This window comes from Haemaphysalis longicornis, unplaced genomic scaffold (assembly GCF_048455015.1).
Source record: "Haemaphysalis longicornis isolate Haplotype H1 unplaced genomic scaffold, Haemaphysalis longicornis Haplotype H1 scaffold_1, whole genome shotgun sequence".
Lineage (NCBI taxonomy): Eukaryota > Metazoa > Arthropoda > Arachnida > Ixodida > Ixodidae > Haemaphysalis > Haemaphysalis longicornis.
The window spans coordinates 370,149,013-370,171,088 of NW_027526203.1; the positions used below are offsets into that span (position 1 = coordinate 370,149,013).

Sequence of the window (22,076 nt, forward strand, 5' to 3'; positions counted from 1 at the left end):
GCAAACGTCGAAACCATTCGGCAACTTGTGCATGAACATGAGAATCAGTGCACCGAAACACCCTGCAACAAAAAAAGTTGGAGACCACTGACGACTTCAGGTGAGAGTTCCGGAGTTCGATAGGGGAACTAAAAGTACAACTGGACAATTTCTAGCCAGTACGCCGGTCGTGTGGTGACCAGTACATGCGGCGCAAAATTTACGAGAATATATGAGCATATGCACAGAAAGACGCGTGTACCACGCCCTCTCCTTTAGCCTGAGTCTCGTCTATTTCGCCCTCTGTGCCGTTTTAAAGTGCGGACATGCATCCGATCGATTTACAAAATGGCTGGCAGCGCTTGACCTTGCTTTGTTTTAAAAATTTGGGGGTCTTTATGCGCCGAAGCTGCATCCAGGATATGACGCCCGCCGCGGTGGAGGACGGCGGTCTAATTTAGAGAGAGAGAGAGAGAGATAGAGAGAAAAAAAAAACGTTTATTATCAGAGCATTTACGGTGTTGCAGTTGTGGTTCCCTCTTCACGCGAATCCATGAGCTGCCTTAGCACTGGCTGCCCTCTCGGTGAGCAGGAGCTGGTCCCAGAGGCAGGGGCTGTCTCCCACTGCTCTTGAGGATTTGGGATGCGGGGAACGGGTGGTGGGTGCTTGTTTTTTTCTGCACTCTAGGATAATATGTCTCAGTGTACCAGGTTCTTGGCAGTATTTGCATTCTGCTGGATGCATTTAGACATCTGGATCTTTAATGTACGCCGAAATCTCGACACTTGAGTGCTTTCGGTTTTTTGTTTTCTGCCTCCATTAAAGATTGGTTAGAGGCATTGTTGTTATTTTTAAAAGATGGACTCATTCCAGAACACTCCGAATAAAACGAATAGGGGCGTATTAAGGAACTAAGAGGCCCATTTGTACGCTTGTACGGAGCAGGGTGGGACATATGCTGTCGAGCTAAAGGCGTCCAGTGACTTTTGGTTGTAATCAACTCTAAATTTTTTGTGATACTCTTTTGCTTGTAACCAACTTTAAATGTGTGTTTATGTAAGTGTCTGTAACTCCTAGCCTTCGGGATGCGTTAGTTTTTTAACAACGGGCGCTGCACTTGTTCCATTATTTCTGGTTGTTACTTTTTGTCATGGATACCAGGATTGTTTGATACTGATAGTAAATTTATCTTTTCAGACAGGCATTCGGACAGGCCAAAATTTCCGCGTTTGAGTAGCCCAAGAAAGACTATCGTCTTTAAAACTCGCTTAATTTGGTTTGAGATACCCCTGGATGTGAAGACCTGCTAGGATGTTTTCGAACGTCGGTCTTGTATTTGATCGCCTGATGAAGTCGCAAAGCTTATGTGGTGTTTTACGGTTGCCAAAACATTAACGCAGGCTGAGATGCGCGTTAACGACGGCACAGGCTGTCACTAAGAATATAGGGCAATGAAGTTTACGAAAATCACGAGATAGAGGGCTTTGTGCCAAAAAAATTCAGTGCTCTTCCACCCAGGGAAGGATGACCAGCCAAGCCGTGGTGCATAATGTAAGAGTCGTCTTAGGGGCTAATTGACAGATAATATGTTTCCGGATATAGTTCCCGTAAAACAACAGTTACAACCATTTTCTGTCACCATAATCCCTCCGTAGATGGACATGTATACTGACTGCAGACGGTAATTCTGTAAAGTTTACAACTTCACTGTGAAATAACTAATCGCGACAAGTAAATAAAACTCGGCGCAATGGTCGAGTCGTCTCAGCGGCTAACTGCCGTATAATTTGTTTCGAGATACTTTTGATTAGACAAAGGTTAGAGACGTAGAGACGTTTTCTGTAATCATACTCTCTACAAAACAAGAAACACAGGTCACTGACCAAGTCAAAAACAAATTGACGTTTCGGGAGCGCTACGGCTCCCTTGTTGTAGATTGTGAACAAGGGAGCCGTAGCGCTCCCGAAACGTCAATTTGTTTTTGACTTGGTCAGTGACCTGTGTTTCTTGTTTTGTAGTATGCTACCTGACCAGACGGTATGCCGTCCAACCATCCACTTAATCATACTCCCCCCGTAGATGGTCATGCTTTACTGCGCAACACGCAATGTGGGAAAGCCATATCACAAAGAGCAAGCCTATACCGTTACCCTGAAAGTCGGCTTCACCTCCTGACACAAGTGCAATGCTGGGAATACATTTTTTCAATGGCAATTTAAGCCGTCTTATATCAAAATATGAAGACCCTGGGCCCTTTTTAAAAATTTGTTGTGACTTTTTTTTTTTTCAAGCGCTGAAGGTGTATCGCACAGTTTTATGATCCTGGGGATTTGAGTGGGCGCCGCAACGTGGCGCTACGCTCACATGCGATTCTTGTCTACATCACTCTGTTAGCAAAATCAATCTGCTGGATCATAGTCATACACAGCTTCGTAGTAATACGTAATGTTATGACTGGCATATCGATTCATTTGACGCAGAGCCTAATCGAAATGGATTGTGTCGTCCATGACGTTTGACATGTGCGTTATTTTACAGGTTTCATCTGGAATAGGAAGCACTCAGGATCCAGTTTCTTGTTAAAAAGGGTGTTCCGGCAGGGAACCGATGAAGCAACGCTTCAAGAACGCATCGTTCTCAACACCTTTGTTTTTGTGGAGCTGGGGAAGGGTATGCGCAGGAATCACAAACGTGTTATACTCAGTCGTCACTGTCTTCACTGCCCCAACATATTTGTCGTCTGAGCAAACCTATATGCGTATGGCGTCAAAGGGGGTCATAGCAAAAGAATAAAAGATCAGAGCTAGAAAGGCTCCCGCCTACTTTACCACTTACTTCTGGGATATAGCTTCAAGCTTGATACATTTTAAAAAGCCCGTAGATGTGTCGCGACGCCCCCACCAACGAGGATGATATATGCGCCGGCTACATGGGACCCGCTAGCGTCACTAAAAAAGCATTTATTTAGTGACGCTAGGCAGTGGCGTTGGTGGGTAATCTTGTACCTGGGGCCCAGAAAATGTCACCCCCCCCCATAAATACGAAACAATTATTAATAATAAAACAAGTATTATTGTTATTATGAATAATATTAATGTCTTCGATCGTTACCGTATTAAGTCTCGTTTGCACTTGCTACTGGAGATACCAAAAGCGATTTCTGTCGCTATTGTCGCTCGGCATCGCTCTCATCGCGCAACAAGAGCGATTGGTCTCGACAAATTTTGTACCGTTCAATTAGATACCAATGTAAAAAAAAACTTTTCACGGATACTGAATGCGTGGGCTACAAAATGTCAATAAAAGCATGCATGACAGCACGCGATGTGAAATGATCGAAGCCACAGGATAATTGATGATGTGAAGTTAATTATTTATAAACAACGGGCAATATATCAGGAAAGTAAGCAGCAAAATAAGAAGCCGTGTGTTATTCGTGCAAACTGAACCATAATAGCTACACGAGCTTGGTTTAGAGAACCCCATACGGCGACTGTGGTGAAAATCACGAATTCACGAACACCGACTTTTTCAGTGCATTAGGCATCGATAAAAATCCTAACAGTAAAGAGCACCGTAGTGCATCGCTCGTGAGCACGAAAACACCGTTAGCAGCCAAGAAGTCGCCAAGAGATACTTGCGGCAGCACAAGGTGTGATCGCCAAACCAGAGCGAGGTAGCGGGAAAGTGAAAGGCTGATACGCGGCAGCGTGAGAATACCACATCGAGCAGTCGATACCAAGCGAAAGGGTGCTTGCGAGAGCACTGGGGGTGTGAAAAAAAGTCTGACGCCTCGTCAGGTAACGACACTAAGGTGGTCGCCAGAGGCATTCGGAAAGCTTTGCAGCCCGCTGTGCCGACTAAATCGTGCAGACGTCCAGCGGGCTTGACGGAGGGTGGCCAGCAACAATAGGGCTGTTTAAAGGCAACACATGCAAGACGCTTCATACAGATGAATTTTCGTGTGTCTAGGAACACACCTCAAACAAATGAAGCTTGAAGGACACGGGCGGAGCCTGGTAAAGGAAGGCCGGGGGAGAAATAGAAGTTGTCACAGCAAATAAACAAACGTCGGACTGGCTTTAAAACAAAGCCATTTCTAAATATTGTGCATGAAAGCTGGTTTACAATGTGAAAGCAAACGACCGCCCCAGAAATTCAGAAACGACGCCTGCGCCTACTCGTTTGTCACCAAAGGCAGCCTCTGTGGCAGCAACTGCATGCTGGAAATTTATCTAGGTGAGTATTTCAGTACTTTTGAAATAGATACATTGTTGACTCTATTTATTTCAATTGTTATCTGGTTACTGAGAATGGGAGCAGATGGAAAGAGGGCATTTGACGGCGAAAGAGACGACTCGCCATGACATTAGTCGTCTACGGCCAGTGCACGGCTGATCGCGTGGATGTTTGTCGGCGACGGTGTCGTCGTTTCCTTTCGTAAGGTATACAACAAGTATTCCATCGCACATTTGCAACTAAGTTAATTGATTTTTGGTTCTGGGGAAATTAACCTAGTATAAAATGTAAGGTTCGGGCTTACCAGTGAAGCAGCCACTAGCCAATGGAGGAAATCCGAATCGAAGGAGGTTGCGAAGCGATAAAGAAGGAGCTCGTGATTATAATATCAGATTCGTATGGGCCCGAGTGTATCGGCGCCACACGCTGGTTCACAGCCTCTCGGTCGTGGCCATCCCGATATGTTGGCAGCAATGATTTCCTTCACGTCGTTATGCAGTCGACTATAGCTCAAGACGGATCCTAGATGAATCAACTTGTTCCCAGTAGCTGAAAGAATAAAATCCCCTCCCCAATCAAAAGCACTAACCAAGAACCAGAAGTTTTTGGAACCAGCTCGGTTCCCTCCTCAAGGGCGACTGGGGTCACGTTGTAGCGCCGGTCACTCACAAAGCACATCGCTGTGGAGTGTGGTGCCCGCGTGTACACAAGTGGAAGGGTTGGGAGAAAAGGTTTATATTCTTTGCAGCTCTCTAAACACGTACGACTTAAGTAGCAGTCTTTTTCTCCAGTATGTCACGCTTTCGGAACGTTTCACCGAAGTCTCATCTGCGGGCTGATGTTTCGCACTACTGAGCGACGGTGTTGCAGCCGGACGTCGTCGTTGCGCTGCCAGCCTCGTTCCAGTAGATTTTTCTTCTCCCCAATGCATGAGGAGAGGCACTCAGCGCAAAAACCTTCCGGTCCTTTGTCGCAGTCTTTCACATTTTCTTTCTAGTAACGTTCAAAAATCACCCGGCAGAACGCTTCGTTTTGGCACAGAAACTGCCCCTCTCGTCCACTTCAATTATCGTATGACCCCAGGCACATTTAACGACTTTTTACGCAGCCGACTGCAAATTTTGTAATCAATTGGGCATGCTCCGCCATATCATTGTGGACTGCAAGAAAAACCCCGACCTGCAACACCCCTAAAAATGCCCTTTCCACTGAGCAGTGGGAGATACTGCTCTCTAGCGGTCGCCTGGAGGACCAAGCACTCCTTGCAACCCGGACTACGACACCACGGTCAACACATGGCTTCCTGAACTAAGGATCCCCCCCCCCCCCCTACATTCGCAGGACAATAAATGTTTCATCTCTCTCTCTCTCTCTCTCTCTCTCTCTCTCTCTCTCTCTCTCTCTCTCTCTCTCTCTCTCTCTCTCTCTCTCTCTCTCTCTCTCTCTCTCTCTCTCTCTCTCTCTCTCTCTCTCTCTCTCTCTCTCTCTCTCTCTGCCGACCATCTTCGGAGATGGGCAACACTCAGCGGATCGAATGGCTAATGATAGAAAGAGTGGGGGGACGTACCACGTGTTTATGTTTTTGTTATGCAGTTAAAAATGCACCTACCAAAGCAAAATATTTAGGTCATCAACTTGAAATATTTATTTACTTAGAACTCCATGGGGGACCCCCCCACGAAAAACATGATAAAATAGAAAAAAATGAGCACAATGCTATCCGCTTCATTTATTTGCGCAACACAGAAAACGCCCAAATTTTGCTTTTAACTTACAGGAGAATGAAATCAAAACGTAGATTTGCCTCATTAACAGTTAGGTGAATACAATAAATGCCTACATAACTGTTCAATTTCTTGCATAATTTGTTCGACAAGCTACTCGTCCATTGTTTTTTTTTTAGCTTGATTGCATGGGGCTGCATGGGAAACGCCCCTTTCATATATCGCCGTCTCCGTGCAAACGCCATGCACTGACTGCGTCGCTGGGCACAATGAACGAAAGTCAACGACTTGAAACATATGAGCTGTCAACATCCGATTTTAGATCCTTCGCGGTCGCTTCGATCGCGAATTGGTTGGTTAGTGCAACCAAGGAACATCGCGACGGCTTAATTGTCTCACCCATTGCTGGACACCTATGCTGCTCCCCCTTCCCCTTGCGCCCCCCCCCCCCCCATCCCAACACAGACTTAATCTGTACAGTTAGCCCCTCCGCACCAACCTTCATTTCATGTTTTACACTTACTTTCATTTCGTTTTAATTTGTCGCCCCCCCCCCCTCCTACCTCAAGATTCAATCTTCACCACATTTTGTTTTTCAAGTCATTTTCACCTTGGTTTCCTCCTGAAAATATGACAAGCGGACCGGGGTACACGGTCTCCGACGCGTCACCGCAAAGACGCCAGAAAAGGCTCAACATTTGTAATCAAGTAACAAAGAAAGCTGAGTGAGTTGGTAAGGGTTCATGGTGAAACGAAGCGCGAAGAAAAGAAACAACGACAACCAGGAGGGACAAATACCAATACAGAGGAACAAATCCGTGCTCCGTCCCGTTGTATTTGTTCCTCTTGGTGTTGTCGTTGCCTCTTCACGCTTCGTTTCACCGTCTACCATGCATGCGCCCGTACACATCATCTCATGTGCGCAAAAAGCAAAAAAAAAAAAAAAAAAGCCACGCGGAAAGCCGCCGAGGACACACGACCACAGTCTCGTTGGCTCTGATGCCTCCCCCCGTACTCTTCTCGTTTGCCGCCCTAAGTGGTCCTGTACGTGATGAAGGAGCTCTATTAGCCCCACTGTCGCCCCATTGAAAAACAAGCTCGCTCACTACACCCCTACGAGCGTCGCAGTCATACCGACGGCACCCCCTTTGGAGGAGTCGTTCCTTGTTCGCTTCCGCTCACATTCTCGACTCCCACGACATTCCTGGATGCCAAAATTCTCCTCGCTTTCTTCCATAATACCAGGAAGCAAATCTGAATAGGCTGCTGGGGACGTAAATTGAACAGGCAAAAGCTGTGGTTTTGCTACAGTCGTCTTACAGTTTTCGACGCCCGCATTACACATTAGAGGGGCACAAGTGGCACCCCCCTCCCTTTACCGAGGGGCTGGTACCCGGGGCCCAGGGCCCACCCGGCCCCCGCTTAGCGACGCCACTGACGCTAGGACCCGCCGGCGATGACGCGCCGGCCGAAGTGAACGCCAAGGCGGCCGACGTTTCCGAGGGAGATGGTAACACTGACGCTAACGACTTTCATGACGCGAGTGATGAAAGTTCTAGAAACATTCCCGTTGACCCGTCCCTCGCCATTCCAGACTTTTCTTTGCATAACGACGGAGAAACGGTTTGTGTGTTGGATGTATCGAGTGACGGCGTCCACGTTGTGACACGCGCCCCTTGTGGCCAGACCTCACGGGCGCGCTGGTGTTTCAGTGTCGCAGGAGCGTCGATATCGGGATGCAAGAAGTGACGTGCGCAGCTTCCAGCAAGGACGCGACGCTGCTGTGCACGGGTGACACGAGTGGCAGGGTCTGCGTGAGGGGAGTGTGGAGCCTCCAGGTCGAGTGCGAGTTTGTCACCTTCGCCCACACGAAATGGCTTGCCTGGCACCCCAAGGACAAGCTGCTTGTCGCCGGAACAGTGGACGGCATCTTGTGGAGGTGGAAGATACGTGGATGCAAGTGCAAGACCATGCAGGGTTCGTTCACCACGTGCGACGACGGGGACGTCCTGGCAGGTGGTCGACGAGTTGCTGTGGTCTACGACGACGACTCGGTCTGCGTTGGGGACCTCAAGCGGGCGCGTTTATTGCACGGCATGAGGGGTCTCCGCCGAATGCACGCGGGCGCCGTCACATCCGTGGACGTTCGTGGAGAACTGGTGGCCACCGGCGCTGATACCATGCAGGTCTCGAACTCCGACACCGGAGAGGTGGTTGCCATTTTTCTCCGCATCGAGTTGGCTCCTCCTGCTGGTCTTGACGACGACAACAACGTGGGAACGCTCTCCTTGGAGAGCCAGCAGGAGACGCTAGCAGCAGGCACCGACAGCGGCGTCCTGGCCATCGTGGACTTGCCGTCTGTTTTAGAGAAGCGGAGCTACGTGCACCCCGACGTCATGGCGCGTGCCGTGTGGGGGGGACCACACACAGTTTTCACCGGCTGCGCGGATGGTTTTGTGCGTGTCTTCGACGTGCCTACTGAGAGCCACGACGCCATCGCCCGCTGGAAGTAGAGTTGCCACCTTTCCTTGAAAAAAAAGAAAAAAAGAAAAAAAAAACCCCGGCCTTTCGGGGGGGGGGGGGGGGGGGGGCATGGCATATAGAATGTCTAATGAAAAAAAAGACGGCATGTTTTTGACATGCAGTGCCATTTTTTGTAGCGTTTCCTTAGAGAGAAATCAACATAACGATTGTACTAAAAGTGATTGAGAGCTTGGTTATTGCTCTGTATGTGCTTTACTGAAAAGTAGCCGCGACCGCGGCGGCAGCATTTCGTCTTGTTCCTCCCTTAGGTCCCCCTCCATCACAGGCAGGGGCGCTCGTTCAAGTATTTTCTCTGCTCGCGTGTCTTTGCTCAGCTTTTCGACACGCATTAAACGCCAAAACGGGTATAATCACGGCACGAGGGCCAAAAAAACCGGTCAATGACGGCCGGTTTTAAGTATGGACCGGCAACCGGCCCGCTGTTTAAAAAACCGGTCGGGCCGGTCCAAAACCGGGCAGGTGGCAACACTAGCTGGAAGTGCTCCTCGAGCGGCCCTCTGACCCCTGACGGGTTGTCATTTGTCACCTCTAGCAACGGCGGGACGTGTAAGATATTTCGATTAGCGATGCTCGCTGGAATGCTGAGAGGCAGTCGCTGCGGCAGTGTACGCAACAGCGAATTAATCATGCATGCGTGACTGGAGTGCGGTGAACTAGAAAGAAATACCGGACCACCACACAGGAATGCTCAGACTTTAAGCGTCAAGTTGAGGTATTTTTGATTGACACGATTGGTCGACAGTAATTTTATAACGTGCATTGCTTATTGTTTGCAAATGGTTTTTGTGAGCTACTCGATTACTTCATTTATTAATCTTTGACAAATTCCCATATGTTAGTATGCGGTACTTGCTGACATCTGACGGGCTACCACCAAAGCAGGTGATGAATTCAGCAACACAACACGGTGGACGAGTTGGTAGAAGCTCATCTGTCTACCCAGAGAGTGCGGCTCAGCCAAACCTCGGCGGGCCGAATGGTACTGGCCAAGCTGGGCTGGCAAGAGACCGACCACAAGGAAATGGGACCTTTACCCAAACTTTGGTCTCAGAAAATCGAGAGCAAACCCCTGCCCAAAAACATGAGACCGGGTCGCAACGACGGGCGCAGAAAGGCCAGGGTCAAGGCCCTAATCGAAACGCTGAGACAAGCGGAAGAACAAGAAGGTGGAACGGGGATCACCCTCTACACGGACGCCTCTCTACCCAAGTTTTCGACACGAGCCGCGATATCGGTCACGACGAAAGACGCGCTGGTGACGTGCGCATCTGTCAAAACGGCGTTCCCGGAAGAAGCGGAAGAGGCGGCAATAGCTTTGGCGCTCACGTTGCCTAACGCGAGCAAAATAATCATGGACTCGCAAAAAGCGTATGCCAGCTATAGAAAAGGGCAGGTGTCTCTGACGGCACTCAGAATACTAGAGGGAGGAATACGCCGCATACCCGAGCAGAAAGTCGAACTTATATGGACACCGGCTCACTCAGGGCTGGAGGGCAACGAACTCGCCCACCAGCTTGCCCGAGAACTTGAACACCGGGCAGACGAGCACGAGCCGCAGGCAATAACGACCTACAAGGACATCACTAGCCACTACAGGGAAGGCAGACGGCGGTACCCTGACCCGCACAAGTCGCTCAGCAGAGCACGGCAAACGATCTATCGCCAAATACAAGCAGGATGCAGGATCCTTCCCGCACCCCTATCTCCAGAGCAGAATGTACCCCGAGATATACGAGAGAGAGTGTAGATTCTGCGGGCGATTGGGCGCGCTCCGGCACGTCATCGGAGAGTGCGATTTCCCCGAGGCAATCCCCCCACCCCTTACCCAACCCTCGATCACCCTTCCCACACCCCTTAACGAGCGATGGGAGACCTTGCTAACCAGCTCCGCCTTGGAAGACCAGCTCGTCCTGATCTCCAGGGGCCAGGCAGCCGCGGAAGCATATGGGTCCTGTGAAGAGGGAACCACCCCATCCGGCACGTAGTCGCCGCAATTTTGTGTGGCTAAATAAAGTTGTCCCCCCCCCCCCCCCCCCCCCTATCTCTCTCTCTCTCTCTCTCTCTCTCTCTCTCTCTCTCTCTCTCTCTCTCTCTCTCTCTCTCTCTCTCTCTCTCTCTCTCTCTCTCTCATATGGTGAGGTTGTTCCGATGAAAAATACTGGTCGACTAAAAATAATTCACTCATCATTTTGAATTGCTTCTTGTTTGAAGATTTATTTTATTTGCCGTGTTTTTATGCATTTACTAATACATCTCCCCTTGTTTACGCTCTTCGATATTTGCATCTATGTACGATGCTGAGCCTCACCAAATTGGGCCATTTGTCATGATGCCCTAAAAGCACTAACGAAACAATCAGGCCAATTTTCAGAAATTTCGCACGTTACAGCCGCAACTGTAGGAATTTTATCGACCTTTATAAATCGACCTTTGTTGAACCCAATTGCTTCCTCGCATTTCATTGATAGCGCACCTGGAGAACTTCCGCGCTGTCTGCCTCTGTGGAGTACTTTAAACGGACTGTTGGGAAGGGCTTGCTCTATATACAGCAGAGCCACCAACCATTGCAATTATAGGCCAGGACGTCATGGGCGTGTATTTAGCGGGGTATCGTGTACACCGTGACGAAGTTGAAGTGCAAGATTTCAACGCAGATTTGCCATCATTTGTGATGCATGTGTGATTCAACCCCCCTCTCTCCACAAAATTGGAAGGACGAACGGCTGCAACAAATATTCGCAGTAGTGAACGACCACTTGAGCACGTCGATAGCGGGAGTGCCAGGCCCATTCCACGTTTGGAGCTCAGGAGTGCGTGGCCGCTCGCGGCAAAAAAAAAAAAAAAAAATAAATAAATAAATAAATAAAAATAAAATAAAAAATAAAAGAAAACCCAACATGAAAGCCATGTTTCGCGCACAGTGACGATGACGGATAGCTCAACCACAAAGTGCAACTCATGATACGACTTCAGACTGCCGTTCTTCAAAGTCGCGGCTTTCGGCCATCCTCGCGCGCAAACATGGAGTGCGCTGATCACTCCCGCAACTTTTCCGCTCGGGTCATCACTCACATGAGCTAATCTTTTTTCACTGTGTCTTCAGGTAAAGCGGGAATACTAAGAAATACAAAGAACCCGCCGCAGTAGCTCAGTGGCTAAGGCGTTGCGCTGCTGAGCACGAGGTCGCGGGTTCGATTCCCGGCCGCTGCGGCCGCTTTTCTGATGGAGGCGAAAAGCAAAAACGCCCGTGTGTACGAGATTTCGGCGCACGTTAAAGATCCCCAGGTGGTCAAAATTAATCCGGAGCCCTCCACTACGGCACACCTCATCGTCTGCGTTGCGTCGGCGCGTTAAACCCTACAATCAATCAAAGAAATACAAAGAACAGATCCCACTCCCTTAGATGTGTATGTACTTCGGCATCTGGTTGCTGGGTGTAGATGCTCCGTATATGCGCAGTTTTAAATGCAGAGCATTTCTTAAGGCCGACCTCCATGCAGCGAAATGTCGACGAAAAGGCGGCGAACGTCGCCCGGCGGCGGCCGCTCCGCCGCCGGCGTCGAAAATACGGCTGTTCGCCGGCGATCTACGCGAGCTAGATGCCGAACGCGCGGCGGCGAACGCGACCGGAAGCGGCAAACTGCATTTTGAAGCAGCAGCCAATCACAGCCTTGTACTTCCTTGTACTTCCTGTCCTGTCTTCCATCGGCGGCGTTCGCCGCATCACGTTGCATGGAGGTTGGGGTGGACGAAAACTGAGCGGCGCGTCAAACCGCGGCGTCCGCCGCGCCAAGTTCGCCGAGCAACTTCGCTGCATGGAGGTCGGCCTTTAGCCTCGCCTCTTCCTGCGTCGGACGGCGTCCACAGCTCCGCGTCCGCAGCAGGTGCGCGCATGCGTCGTAGTCAGCCCGTTCGCTGGTCACCCCCGGAACGCTCCGTCGCGGTCTCGGCAACGGCCGGGCTGGAGGAGCGGCGGGCGCGCACTTTCATATGAAAGTGCGTGCTCGCCGCTCCTCCAGTCCGGCCGTGTCTCGGCGTAACAGGTGCGTGATAGCAGCGCGGTGGGGCGTAGAAGAGCGCGCGCTGCTTGCGCATGCGCGCTCTCCCCCTCGTACCGCTCTCCCTCTACTGCGCGCGCTGCAAATATAAAGCCGCTAGCGGTCGCTCGTGCTTCAGTCACTGCGTTGCTCCTTCCTTCCTTGGTTGACGCTCGCTCCCACGTTTACTCGTGTCTGCTACTCCAGCATCACGGAAGAAGCGATGGAAGCAACACTGCCTTCAACCAGTACTGAGGCCCCAATGCTCTGCATTTACTCGTGTTCCCCTCGCGGGAAGGCGCGGGAATTTTTAAATGCAGAGCATTTTAGTAACTCACGATGTCACCCGCGTTGGCGTCCGTAGTCCGCGTCCGCATCGCTTCCCCTACACTATATAAATACTTGCCGGCGCCAGGTTTCGATCCAACCACCCTGCGGGCGGAACGCAAGGTACATGGTACTCTACCAACTGAGCCACAAAGCCGACACAGAACGGAAGGTTACGAACGTGCCTTATATCCTTGACTCATTCAACCGTCGGCCAGAGGTGAGCCCTCTCCCCCGCGTCCTCCTCGCCTTCTATCCGCTCGCAACGCCCTCTCTTGCCGCGTTCGGTTCGGGCGCACAACAGGTGGGGACGTGCGCAACACCCTCTCTCGCCGCGTTAGGTTCGCGCGCAAGAACAGGTGGGGCGCTCGCATCGCGCTCTCTCGCCGCGGTCGGTTCGCGCTTAAACCACATATGTCGTTCGCGCGCGCTGCGGTCGCTAACATCTGTGGCGTGATCGTGACGTCAGCATCACGCGTTCGCGTGGTGGCGATTTCGGCGCTATAACACTCTCTCGCGAGGGGCATTGGATTGGATTCGATTGGATTGGCTTGGATTTGGATTGGCTTGGATTTGGATTGGATTCAAGTGGATTGTGTTGGATTGTGTTGCGTCATAGCCGCGCCACGTTGCGTCATAGCCGCTCCACGTTGCGTCATAGCCGCGGCAGGGGGTTCACGGCACGTTTCACCATCGACTTCATCGACAATGTCTACGCTGGAAGACAACAATTACAACAACAACAACCAATACGTAATCCATACGACTTGCAGGCGCGCCCCCCCGCAGAAATGCTCTGCATTTGATCGTGCCCCTCGCGAGGGGGATGTTTTTACCCTGGCGCTCATTGATACTGGAGCTGGGGTTTCTGTTATTTCGTTCGTCCCCAGTGTCCACAATGTCTTTGGCACCTCACTGCACCTAGTCTAGCTAGGACTTCGTGCTGTGGAAAGCAAAGAATTGGCTCGCTTCCGCACGTGCCTGTTTTAAATGCAGAGCATTTCAGTAACTCACGATGTCACCCGCGTTGACGTCCGTAGTCGTAGTCCGCATCGCTCCCTCTACACTATATAAAAAAATAATACTTACCGGCGCCAGGTTTCGATCCCATGACTCTGCGGGCGGAACTCAAGGTACATGGTGCTCTACCCACTGCGCCACAAAGCCGACACAGAACGGAAGGTTACGAACGCGCCTTATATCCTTGACTCATTCAACCGTCAGCCACAGGTGCGCCCTCTCCCCTGCGTCCTCCTCGCCTTCTCTCCGCTCGCAACACCCTCTCTCGCCGCGTTCGGTTCGGGCGCACAACAGGTGGGGACGTGCGCAACACCCTCTCTCGCCGCGTTGGGTTCGCGCTGAGCAACAGTCGGTTCGCGCGCAAGAACAGGTGGGGGCGCTCGCATCGCGCTCTCTCGCCGCGGTCGGTTCGCGCTTAAACCACATATGTCGTTCGCGCGCGCTCCGGTCGCTAACATCTCTGGCGTGATCGTGACGTCAACAACACGCGTTCGTGTGGTGGCGCAATTTCGGCGCTATAACACTCTCTCGCGAGGGGCATTGGATTGGATTCGATTGGATTGGCTTGGATTTGGATTGGATTAAAGTGGATTGTGTTGGATTGTGTTGCGTCATAGCCGCGCCACGTTGCGTCATAGCCGTTCCACGTTGCGTCATAGCCGCGGCAGGGGGTTCACGGCACGTTTCACCATCGACTTCATCGACAATGTCTACGCTGGAAGACAATTACAACAACAACAACCAATACGTAATCCATACGACTTGCAGGCGCCCCCCCCCCCCCCCGCGGAAATGCTCTGCATTTGATCGTGCCCCTCGCGAGGGGGGTGTTTTTTTTGTGGGGGGAGAGGGGGGAGGGGGGGGGTTGCTGTTGCTTACCGTGGCTAGCTAGCCGGGGTTTCAGATCTGTAGCAACACCCATATTGCTTGTATTCACTGGCGAGGCGCGCATGCAGGCAACCTATAAGGTGTGCTATATATAGGATATAGGCAACCTATAAAGAAGGTGTGCTGAATTTTCGCCGCCCGTGGAACATTTTTGCCTGGTTGCAAAAAAGCCAGTCAGTCCTGCGTCTTTTGGAATTTCGGATGCTCATGTTGTCTTCCTGGGTGGACAGTTCTGTTGCATGGTACTTCCTTTGATAACTGTGCGGCATGATGTGACACCCGAATCCCTTCAAGCTATAGCAAACTCTTGACGAAAACGCCCGGGCCTCCCTTCACCTGGCCAGCGCTGAGACTGCCAGGCGCACGCTGCTGCCTAGCAGTTCATCAGAGCAGCTGCCTCAGCATGATGGACTCTGGGGAACATGAATGGGTGCATCCTGTCACCCCATCAGACAACACCTACGATCATCGTAATGAGATCCACGAACTTGACTAACGTGGCAAGCATTGACCTCCGCAACCCTCTGTCCTTCCACCTACCAAGCCACCGGTCTGTGCAAAAAATAACAATGACAGATACCGTGCTACTGTTAATCAGTTTGGAAAACTTCAATTCGCCACACTGCGTCCATGGCTCAGTGGCTAAGGCATTGTGCTGCCGATCGAGCCCACAGATGCGGGTTATTCCAGACGCGGAGGCTTATTGATTCAGGTGGAGGCAAAAAGCAAAAACACCCGTGTGTCGACATTTTGGCGCTTGTACATAAGATCCCCAGGTGGTCAAAATTAATCCGGATCCCTCCACTACAGCACGCCTCGTAGCCCAGTTGCAGCGTTAGCGCCCCCAAAATTTAAACTCCAATTCTACCTGCTACTTCGTGTTTAACACTTTACATTGCATTTGTTAACATTTGGTTCTTCATTGTTGGAGAAAGTTTACCAGTCTCCTTTATGGGTTATTTTAGGAGACTGTTGCTTCCACTAAGTTGGAGCTAAAATTTTGGCCAAGTAGCGGCCACCAAAAAACTCGCATTTCCACGGAAATTGTTTTAGAAAATTCATGGTGTAGAACACGTGGACACCAGTTTTTGCCAAAATTCCAAAATAGAAATAGAAACAGACTTTCATCCTCGGGTGTTCTCTATGCCCGGGGCTCCATTGGTCTTGCATGCCTCATTCACCAACTCTATACTTAGGGCACTCGTAAGAAACTGCCTTAAGTGTCGAAGTGGCGCAAAATTGTGACACCATGCGTGGACGCCGTCTAAATATGAGCACCATGCTAAACAAGTCGCTTGATCAGCTGGAGTAATTTGAATAGGTGCATTCTTTTTAGAGCATAGCAAAATGCGCCGCTCTGATGAAATTATTACTGATACAGCTTCATTTGGTGTTTCTTCTACACCTAGAAACTAACATTTTTTTTATTCAGAATTGTTTCCACGGGTGCTATCCATGAGGAGCAGAGATATAGGTGGAATGCCTGACAAAGCCTCTGCCCCCCTACAGTTCAGCGTAGAAGGTAATGCAGAAAACGTTTCCTCAAGCACGCAACAAAAGACACGCGATACACAGTGCTTAGAGGTAGATAACTCGTTACGAAATTTCATTTTAACTTACTGCTTGCCCCCACCACAATGAATAATTCCTCTATTGCTGAAAATCAATTTCTTATCGTTTGAACGCGGCAGCGGGATCTGAGCAGATACATTTTTACACCGTGCATATATTGCGTTATAACGCAATTTCATCCATACGATGAAATTAGAAACACAGAAATTTCCCTTACCAAGGTAATTAGCAACCTTTCAGAGTGGCAACAACGAATTCCCTATTTTTACACTTTTATTCATGAATTAGTTAAACAAATTACCGTTTTGACGAGTAAACATAGTGAAAAAAAAATCAATTACAAAGTTGCGAAAAGTCCGAAAATAGATATGCTTGCATCAAAAGTTTCCGCAAGAATTTCTGAACGAGAGGATGTATGGCACTCGAATGAACTGTCAAGAAACGCAGGTCGAGGTGAAATTGCGGCCATGCGCCCCTGCTGAACGGCATGAGCGCGCCGAGCCGAGCTGAGTGAGGCTTGAATAATATGCGCTTCACCATAAACAATCAAAGGGACACTGATAAAGGATGAATGAAATTTTGTTTTAATTGAAAGATCATGTTTCGTAGCTCTCTCAGCTTTTGTTCGACGAGCCACGATGCGTCATTTGCTGAGAAATAAGCAAACAAAGCTGGCATTTCTCTCACCCCTTCCCTTTCATTTTTTCGTGACGTAGCTATCGCGTCACAAACCAGGAGCGAAGCACCGGCAGCACTGGCACAGGCAGCCATGGTCGACGTTTCTCTGGCCGAGGGGTCTGGCTAGGACTTTTTTTATATGTCCCCGACGGGACGAGGAATGCTTTTTCACAGATCAGTGATGCCCATAGCAAAAATGAAGCATCAACCGCTGCTCAAGGCCACACACCTGCGTCGTGATACGTGAAACGGGAACGGTGCGCCGCCGCACGCGAGCTTTTCTCCGACTCGGCCAGCGAGCTCCCGCGCTGGAGACTTCCCGGCGCGGTGAACAGCGAGTCAGTCAGGGTTGCCACGGAGTTTTGGGTCAATATCGCCAGACGGCCAGCAAAAAGTCGCCGAATGTCGCCATTTTTAAGTGCGAATGCACTTTATAAGCGACCCCAAACCATCCACCGCCGGCGGCGGCGGCGGCGCCGGCGTCCGCAGTGCTCCTCTATATTTAAAAAAGAAACAGCATTCGGCGCCAGGTTTCGATCCGAGGACTTTGCGGCCGCAGCGCGACGCTCTACCGACCAAGCCACGGACGCGACGCTGATATCAGTGTTAGTGACGAGCCTTATATCTTTAACGCATTCAAACTACGTCGTCAGCGGCGTGCGTTGGCGACTCAGCGGCGTTATAGCGGCTTGATAACTGCGTGGTGTACACGTGATACTACAAACCCGATGGAAGAGATGGAAGAGAAGGCGGCGAGGCGGTGGGCTGCGGGGGCCGAGCGCAAGCGCCGCAAGCGGGCCGACAACCGTGCATTCGCACTTTCACATTCTCCCCCTCGGGGAAATGCGGGGGAATTTTTGCTTTAGAATTCGCCAACAGTGTCGCCACACTAAATATCTACGGCAACGCCTAAAAATAAAAGCTCCCAATTTTGTATAACCCCATAAAAATCAGCAACGTTCAAAACACTTATATTGTATTGATGTTTTTCAATGCCAGTCGTATGGTACGCTTCATAATGCCTGGTTCTTCGACTAGCCGTTAGCCGGCGCCGCAGGAAAAGCCCACTCTGGAGTAAGCAGCGGCTGTAGTATTGGTGGAAAAAAAGCAGAGAAGTCGATAAAGTGTCATCCCAAGCAGGGGTAGCGGCAGGGCAGAATTAAAAAGAAATCTGAGTTGAGAGTTAACTAAATTTAAGTTACTAAGATAGGCTAGATGGCGCATGCCGTTACGTCGATTCAAAGGGGAGGCCTTTGATCATCATCATCATCATCACTTTGGCGGGAAAAGCCCATTTTGGCGGCGGTTTGCGCGCAGGCGGCCGCGGCCGCGGTGCAGCAATCCTCCCTGTTCTGTGAGACTGTGGCACAACCAGCACAACCACAGCTTGGGGAGCGCGCTGCTCTTCGAGGCTCGAGCGGAAGCTCTCCGTACTCTTGTGCGCTCCGTACTCGCCACTATCGGGGCGCGCGGCGGCCCCGCGCCGTTTCACACCGGCTACGTCGCCGCTGAAGGCCTGGGTCGCACTAGAGAGGCTTTCTTGTCGCACAGGCCAGCCGTTTTCGGGAGCAACGCGGCAGTAGACCATGTACGCTGTCGTAGCATATGCGGGGGCAGCGGAGGCCCGGTAAGCGCCACTCGCCAACACCAGCGGGCTGGGCGCACGAAATCTCCGGACAATCCGGCCGCCGAGCCACCGAACGACCAGCGAGAATTTTCTCGCCCCGCCGCGGACCCCTCGCCGCGCACGCAGTCGTTCCTAACGGAGATGCTCCCCGAGATGCAACCTCGTTGTTGCAGCAAGCCAGTAGCTTGATCGAGTCCCTTTCAGGCGCTCTAAAGGTTTCCCTGGAGGCACCGAAGCTGTCAAGGCCACTGGTGAGGCTGGAAATACCAGTTTACCGCGGTTACGAGGATACCATCAGCGTGACCGACTTCACTACATGGGACTCAGCGACAGCGATATGCTCGCTCGTGTCGTGCCAGTCGTGCTTACGAAGCGAGCAGCGCAGTGGTACCAGCTTGCCGGTCACCGATCCGCCACGTTCACTGAACTCAAGGCGGCAATCCGTCGCTAATTTCTTCCAGTGGACCGCCATCGGAGGACGCGGCGTGAACTGGAGCTGCGCACACAAGCCCCATAGGAATCCCTCCTAGTGTTTGTGCGGAGTATGGAGAAGCTATATCAAATCGCCGAACCGACAGCCCTGAACGATGAACACGTCGAGAGGGTTATCAGGCAGGCGCAACCCACTTTTGCGGCGTACCTGCGCGGCGCTCGGTTCCGCGACCTGGAGGAGCGAGCCGCTGAGGCGAAGCGGATACAGGGCCACATACTCGCTTCCCTAGCGTATCGCCCTCTTCCTCCGGCAAGCGAGGCTCTTGAGCCCCGCTGCGCGTGGAAGGGAGCTTCCTCTTTTTCTCGCCACCCGCCGGACGCCGCCCACGCAGTCGGAGCGGAAGACAAAGGTCTGTTGGAAATTAGCGAACGAGCGTTGGACCCATACACTTACGGACGCCACACGGCCAATGCCAGGAAAAAGAAGTTACTGGCACCGCCAGGATGAGAACCTGGATTGAATAGAGAAACGGAGCGAGTTGTCTTACCGATTGAGCTAGGAGCCCAAGCGGGGGCGGGGGAGACGGACGGGGCACTCACCGAGCACACCTGCTGGTGTACCTTCTGCGTTCTCGCTGAATGCCACGAGATACCGTCAAGCGACCTCTCGAACCGCTGCGCACTCAGCCCACAGAGCGTGTAGCGGCCGTGTGCGCGCCTTGCGCATGCGATAGGAGTTAGTAATATAGCGCGTAAAACAGCGAGTGCGTCGTAAATTTGTACAAGATTCACCATGTTACAAGATCGATGCAGTTATACGTACGTGAAGTACTCAATGTGCAGAAGCATTAATTTCGCGAGGTACGCAACATTATGCGCGTTCGACGACGACGCGGAGAACAATTTTAGATTTTCAGATTATGCTGATAAGTAATAACAATGACATCAAACACTCTTGTGTTTAGTAATGTGTGCACAAAAGCCACGCCAATCAGAGGTGCACATAGGTAGCGCGCTGTGTGTAAAAACGTTCTCAGGCGAGTATGAGCACCTCGTGTGTTTGTGAGCGTACACCTAAAGCCAGTGCGATGTGCTGAAGTACTGTACACCAAGGACGTGGGTTACAGCGGTGGGGACGAACCAGAAGGCAACTCTTGGCTTTTTCATATTTGCCGCGCTTTCGAGGCGCTTTTTCAAAGAAAGTGCTACGAGTTGTGCCGCGCCTCCGCCAGATGGCGCCACGGGTCCCGCGACCGAGAGAAGACGCAGTGAAACATCCCCCTCGCGAGGGGCACGATCAAATGCAGAGCATTTCCGGGGGCGCACGACGTTAAGTAGTTTGCGTTACGTTAATGTTGTTGCACTTGTGGCAACTGCTGACGAGAGAGCGCTCGTCAGCAGTAATTTGAATGAGTCACCGATATAAGACGCGTTCGTAGCGTCCCATTCTGTGTCGGCTTTGTGGCACAGTGGGTAGAGCACCATGTACAGTGCGCGTCAGGCTTGTCTAGGGCAAGCGAGCGTGCGGCTTCCGAGCACGCTGGCGACATCTGCTGATAGTGGCTGGGTTGGAGATAGCTTGCCATTGCGCGTGCGTGGATCTCGGACAGACTCGGGTCGGCCGTCTTATAGCATGGGCCCCTCAAACTTAGAGACGCCACGCCCCACAAGGGGCGCTTTTATTCTGCAGTGCCAATCGTAGGCAGTGACACGGGTATAAGCGCGTAATTTGACGCGATGCATTACCAGTGCAGCCGTTACCTAATCGCTCAAAAGTATCGACGGAAAGCGCTGCACTGCGTTCTTGTTGCGTGCTTTTCGTTTGCTAAATGTGAGATTCAGAAGATTAGCGGAGGTCGTTTTGTAGTATTACGTAACCGCCTGCTGGGTTATTGCACCGCGTCGAACGACGCGTCTATCTGGCCTGTCAACGCTCCCAGCTGCCACTGTGAAAGACAAGCGCCCCTCGAGGGTGGTGGCGTCGGCAAATTCGAGCGGCACATGCGAAACGACGACTGGCCTGACCCTGTCCGAGATCGGCGCACGCGTAATGGCAAGCTATCTCTAACCCAGCAGCTATCAGCAGATGTCGCCAGCACGCTCCGAAGCCGCGCGCTCCGTTGCCCTAGACAAGCCTGACGCGCACTGTACATTGCGTACCGCCCGCAGGGTCGAGGGATCGAAACCAGGCGCCGGATAGTATTTTTTTTTATATAGTAGGGAGGGGTGCGGTGCGGACTACGGACGTCAACGCGGGTGACATCGTGAGTTACTGAAATGCTCTGCATTTAAAAGCCTGCAACAACCGCCCTGAACTCCCAGGTCCGGCGGCAGGCGGAGACACTCCAAGGGATGCCAATCGCGGGAAAACCCGTGGTGGGCTGCGCTGTTTTCGTTGCAGAAAAGAGGGCCACATGAAGCGCAACTGCTCCCAGCCGCCGGCGCAGTTGGGAAACGCAGGTGCCGGCCGAGCGGGAAAGCCCGTTCGGCCGAAGTAATTCTGGCCCCTCCCTAGGCCGCCCGGGTTACCCCGTCGGAGGGCCTGCTCCGTTCATCAGTGTCGTCATTGCGGGCCGATAATCCCGGCTTTATTGGACACGAGAGCTAGCGCTTTGTTCGGAGACGAAATGTTGTACGTCTTGCAACAGCGTTCTGTTCGCCTCAGGGAGTGCCGAGCTGCGTTCAGCCTTGCCAGCGGTGTTGCGCGTGCCGGCGGCGCCGCAAGGTTGACAGTTCGATGGTACGGGCGGAGGAGTACATGTCGTTTTATCCGCCTGCCAAGCCAGAGTGTCCCCGTGATTTTGGGCCGCGACTTTCTTCGGAAGTCCAGAATTACGATCGACATTACGATCCCGCTTTCTGACCCCCGATGCCAACCCCCACGCCGTCGCCTCGACATGCCCACGCCTCGGGCGAAATAAGACACTGAACAGAGACGACTGAAACTTTCGAACACCGCATGACCGCATCATGCGCAGAGGTATTGCGGCCGTGTCAAAGCAACACCG

The 22,076-nt window shown here is 51.6% G+C and overlaps 1 protein-coding gene across 1 annotated transcript; it reads left to right on the forward strand.

Annotated features, from left to right (window-relative positions):
- The first annotated feature begins 7,679 nt into the window (after nucleotides 1-7,679).
- LOC144160423 (angio-associated migratory cell protein-like) lies at nucleotides 7,680-8,456 on the forward strand. Its single transcript, XM_077691775.1, has one exon. It carries the CDS (start codon nucleotides 7,680-7,682, stop codon nucleotides 8,454-8,456), a length of 777 nt encoding a protein of 258 aa, XP_077547901.1.
- Nucleotides 8,457-22,076: the final 13,620 nt, after the last annotated feature.